The following is a 5,000-nucleotide window of genomic DNA, read 5'->3' on the forward strand; positions in this document are numbered from 1 at the left end:
TGTGTATGTATCATGAAGGCGCTGGATGGAGGACACCAGTCACATGATGTTTCTGAACCACAGTCTTACCTCATAGGATTCCCCAGAGTTACACACACACACAAGGTCACTCAGCAAGGTCAAACCTGCTACGACCGAACACACACACACTTAATCAAATTGATCAATAAATTACAATATTCTGATATTCTGACCCGCAGAAAGGATTGCCCAGTCCCTTACACCCACACACTGTAAACCACAAGAGATTATGGTATTTGATACACACCCACCCACACACACACACACACACACACACACACACACACACACACACACACACACACACACACACACACACACACACACACACACACCGATCGCTATCAGGTGATTTTCTTATCTCATTGTCCGGGGGCTTAAATGCAGTCTGTTCGTCGCTATGGAACGGTCGCTATGGAAATGGTCTGTAGGGAAATGAAGCAGGAAACCTATCATCCTGCGGAGCGGCCTTCTCACTCTAGAGGTGTCCTCTTCATGTCGTGGCGTCCGTCCAGCCATGGTTGTTCTTCTCCCTCACGCCTCTTTTGTTCCGCTAAACTACATCTCTCTCTCTCTCTCTCTCTGGTTGGTTGACTACGGCTGCCCCTCCTGCCGGGACCAGAACCACATCCTCCCATGTTGCCTGATGACACCATGCACCCGAGGGCCACCATGACAACATCCCCTGATGCTTCCACTGCCGCATATTCATTCCACCAACTCCAGGCCTCAAAGACTTCGACCCAGGCCCTCCAAAAATCAGCTTCGGACCTGGCTTCTCTCCCAGCCTCATATTCTGATTTGGCGCCTAACACAACCTAAGTCCCTACAGGTACAGCTCCCCCTGACGGCCCAGCAGGTCAGCTTTCTCTCTCGCTCCTCTCTTTAATACCGGCCACACCGCTCCCTGGCCTCTTGCTACTGCTTTTCTCACTGGACCCTCTGGACCCGGACTGCTGCTCTGGACCCGGACTGCTGCTCTGGACCCGGACTGCTGCTCTGGACCCTGTCTGCTGCTCTGGACCCTGACTGCTGCTCTGGACCCTGACTGCTGCTCTGGACCCGGACTGCTGCTCTGGACCCTGACTGCTGCTCTGGACCCGGACTGCTGCTCTGGACCCGGACTGCTGCTCTGGACCCGGACTGCTGCTCTGGACCCTGTCTGCTGCTCTGGACCCTGACTGCTGCTCTGGACCCGGACTGCTGCTCTGGACCCGGACTGCTGCTCTGGACCCGGACTGCTGCTCTGGACCCTGACTGCTGCTCTGGACCCTGTCTGCTGCTCTGGACCCTGACTGCTGCTCTGGACCCGGACTGCTGCTCTGGACCCGGACTGCTGCTCTGGACCCGGACTGCTGCTCTGGACCCTGTCTGCTGCTCCGGCAGTGACTCACCTACCCTTTCTGCCAGCGACGGCCTATCTCTCAGCATACTGCTACCTCTGCCCTCTACCTCACGTTCTGACTCCGCCGGCGGTGCAACTGGTTTTCTGGTTGCCTGCTCTAGCCTCCTGGCTATTTTGCCTGCTCCATCTTCACAGCCTCTAGCAGCCCACTGGCCCTGTGTCCACTGCTCCAGCAGCTCTCCCCCTCTCAGGTCCCACTGGCCCTGTGTCCACTGCTCCAGCAGCTCTCCCCCTCTCAGGTCCCACTGGCCCTGTGTCCACTGCTCCAGCAGCTGCTCCTCTCAGGTCCCACTGGCCCTGTGTCCAGTGCTCCAGCAGCTGCTCACCCCGTCTCTCTGCCACTGACGTCCTCTCTCCCCGCCTCAGGCCCCGCCGGCTTGTGACTGCTGCTCCCATGGTGACACACCCTCCCTCTCCACCAGTGATGACCTCCATCTTTGCCTCTGGTCCTACTGGTCCTGTGACCGCCACCCTCTGCCAGCGACACTGGTTCAACCAACTATCTGAGCCTGCTGCCTCTGTTCCTCACAGCTGTGACTGCTGACCCCAGCGGCGCCCTCCGGCTCACCGTTCCCTCTCGACGGCCGCCCTGGCTCTTCCTTCACCCAGCACACTCCACGACAATTCGCATCCAGTCTCTTCCTCGCTTCGCCAGCAGATCCTACACGGTCCTGCTGGCCCCTCTCTCTGCCAGTGACGACCTCTCTGCCCACCTCGGGTCCCTCTAGGCCCGTATATGGCCTTCTCGTACTACAGAGACGTCATCTGCTCGGCTCACCCTTCTCGCCGCTAGGAGTTGGATGACTAACCACTCCATCGTTATGGATCTGGCTGTTCGTTATGGTGGCGCAACAATCTACGACTGCCATTGGCTGTTTTCGGCTGTCACTGCCTCCAGGCTCCTGCAGTGGAATGTCAGCACGTATTGGGGCGCTCTTGACAGCTGGACTGTAGCCTCTTCGCCCGCAGGGTGTCCATCGCTTGCGACCTCTGCAGTTGTCCATCCCACCCTGCCTGCATCCTTGCGACCTCTGCAGTTGTCCATCCCACCCTGCCTGCATCCTTAAGACCTCTGCAGTTGTCCATCCCACCCTGCCTGCATCCTTAAGACCTCTGTAGTTGTCCATCCCACCCTGCCTGCATCCTTGCGACCTCTGTAGTTGTCCATCCCACCCTGCCTGCATCCTTGCGACCTCTGTAGTTGTCCATCCCACCCTGCCTGCATCCTTGCGACCTCTGTAGTTGTCCATCCCACCCTGCCTGCATCCTTGCGACCTCTGTAGTTATCCATCCCACCCTGCCTGCATCCTTGCGACCTCTGTAGTTATCCATCCCACCCTGCCTGCATCCTTGCGACCTCTGTAGTTGTCCATCCCACCCTGCCTGCATCCTTGCGACCTCTGTAGTTGTCCATCCCACCCTCCCTGCATCCTTGCGACCTCTGCAGTTGTCTCCCTTGATGCGTCCCCCTCTGACAACCCCTTCCTTCCGTCAGCCGTCATCCCCCCGTGCTCCAACGACCTGGTTACTACATTTGCCCTCGACACCCTTTCGACCCTCTGGCGGCAGCTCCGCCCCCTCATGCCAGTGACGTCCTCTCTCTTTACCTCCAGTCCCGCTGACTGCCACTGTCACCCCCGCAGCGTCTCACCTTCCATCCCTACCAGCCATGAACTCCCACATCTCAGCCAGCTCATCCAGTTACGTGCCAACTGCTCCCGCAGCGGTTCAGACCCTGGTCTTACCGGCTGAGAGCCTCTCCTAGATCAGTGAGCCAACTGCCTCTGTTCAAGTCTTCAACTGCCCAGCCTCACCATCACCACAGCAGCCGAACTACCGAGACCTGATGGTGATGTCTATCTGACACTCCAAGCCAAACTCTAGAAACCACCCCCTGAATCCCTCCTCTACAGTCCTCTACTTCATCCGGTCCATTCTCATTCCCCTCCTCTACAGTCCTCTACTTTATCCGGTCCATTCTCATTCCCTTCCTACAGTCCTCTACTTTATCCGGTCCATTCTCATTCTCTTCCTACAGTCCTCTACTTTATCCGGTCCATTCTCATTCCCTTCCTACAGTCCTCTACTTCATCTGGTCCATTCTCATTCCCTTCCTACAGTCCTCTACTTCATCTGGTCCATTCTCTTTCCCCTCCTCCTATGGTCCTCATTCTCACATTCATTCCATTCTCATTCCCCTCCTACAGTCCTCTACTTTATCCGGTCCATTCTCATTCCCTTCCTACAGTCCTCTACTTCATCTGGTCCATTCTCATTCCCTTCCTACAGTCCTCTACTTCATCCAGTCCATTCTCATTCCCCTCCTCCAACAGTCCTCATTCTCACATTCATTCCATTTCCTCAAATATTCTATATTTCAATGTCTGTTCCTTAAACTGGTGACATGAATCAGGAAGTATTAGTATACAGCTTAAAGGGTAGGTAGCATAAACGTAGCCACATGTAACATATGGATTTCCATTCCTATAACATTTCCAATGCAAAGTTACACCTCATTTTTTGTATTTTGTGAGTTATTACATTAAACGGATCAGAATTCCAAAGTTTTCAGACGTACAAGCAAACGCTTTGAATGTATTGTTACAAATCAACTTGCAAGGTTGCTTGCCAACTAACCCGCTGACGTTAGCCCTACTAGCTAGCCAGCTAACATAATGTATATACAGGTGTGTGTGTGTGTTACCTGGGACATCTGTGGTCGTAGGTTGATCTCTCGGAGGTTGACGGCGTGGGGTAGTAAGTTGTTGAGCAGCTGACAGAGCAGGACTCCATCCCTCAGAGCCTGGGCTAGCTCGCACACCTGAGCACTGTCCCACGTCACCCTGTGGCTCTCAGGGAGCACCCTGCACTCTATCAGCCACACTGCACAGTGACGCCACAGCTCCATCTCAACCTGAACACCACCGCCTGGACACAACAGGAACACAACATAACATGAACATGACCGTAAGACAACCATAACCCTGATCAGCCACACTGCACAGTGACGCCACAGCTCCGTCTCAACCTGAACACCACCACCTGGACACAATAGGAACACAACATAACATGAACATGACCGTAAGACAACCATAACCCTGATCAGCCACACTGCACAGTGACGCCACAGCTCCGTCTCAACCTGAACACCACCGCCTGGACACAACAGGAACACAACATAACATGAACATGACCGTAAGACAACCATAACCCTGATCAGCCACACTGCACAGTGACGCCACAGCTCCATCTCAACCTGAACACCACCGCCTGGACACAACAGGAACACAACATAACATGAACATGACCGTAAGACAACCATAACCCTGATCAGCCACACTGCACAGTGACGCCACAGCTCCGTCTCAACCTGAACACCACCGCCTGGACACAACAGGAACATACAATGAAACATAACCGTAAGACTGTTTCGTCATGTCTCCCTGTCCGTGGCTCTCAGGTAGGACCCTGGCCTGCACTCTATCAACCACACAACGTATCATGAACATTAACACAACATAACCGTAACACAACCTCAATATAACACGAACATGACCATAAGAGAACCATAAAC

General features: G+C 54.4%; 1 protein-coding gene across 1 annotated transcript in view; it reads right to left on the minus strand.

The window, feature by feature from the left end:
• The window catches only part of LOC311114854 (proto-oncogene vav-like), a gene marked incomplete at its 3' end in the record, with an annotated part of 5,401 nt that extends 1,051 nt beyond the window's left edge, over positions 1 to 4,350 (minus strand). The window contains exon 1 of the mRNA XM_084190082.1: positions 4,131 to 4,350. Coding sequence (XP_084046208.1) covers positions 4,131 to 4,334 — 204 coding nt within the window. The remainder of the gene's footprint in view (positions 1 to 4,130) is intronic.
• Positions 4,351 to 5,000: the final 650 nt, after the last annotated feature.

This window comes from Coregonus lavaretus (genome assembly GCF_964263955.1).
Source record: "Coregonus lavaretus genome assembly, contig: HAP1_SCAFFOLD_9810, whole genome shotgun sequence".
NCBI classification, from domain to species: Eukaryota; Metazoa; Chordata; class Actinopteri; order Salmoniformes; family Salmonidae; genus Coregonus; species Coregonus lavaretus.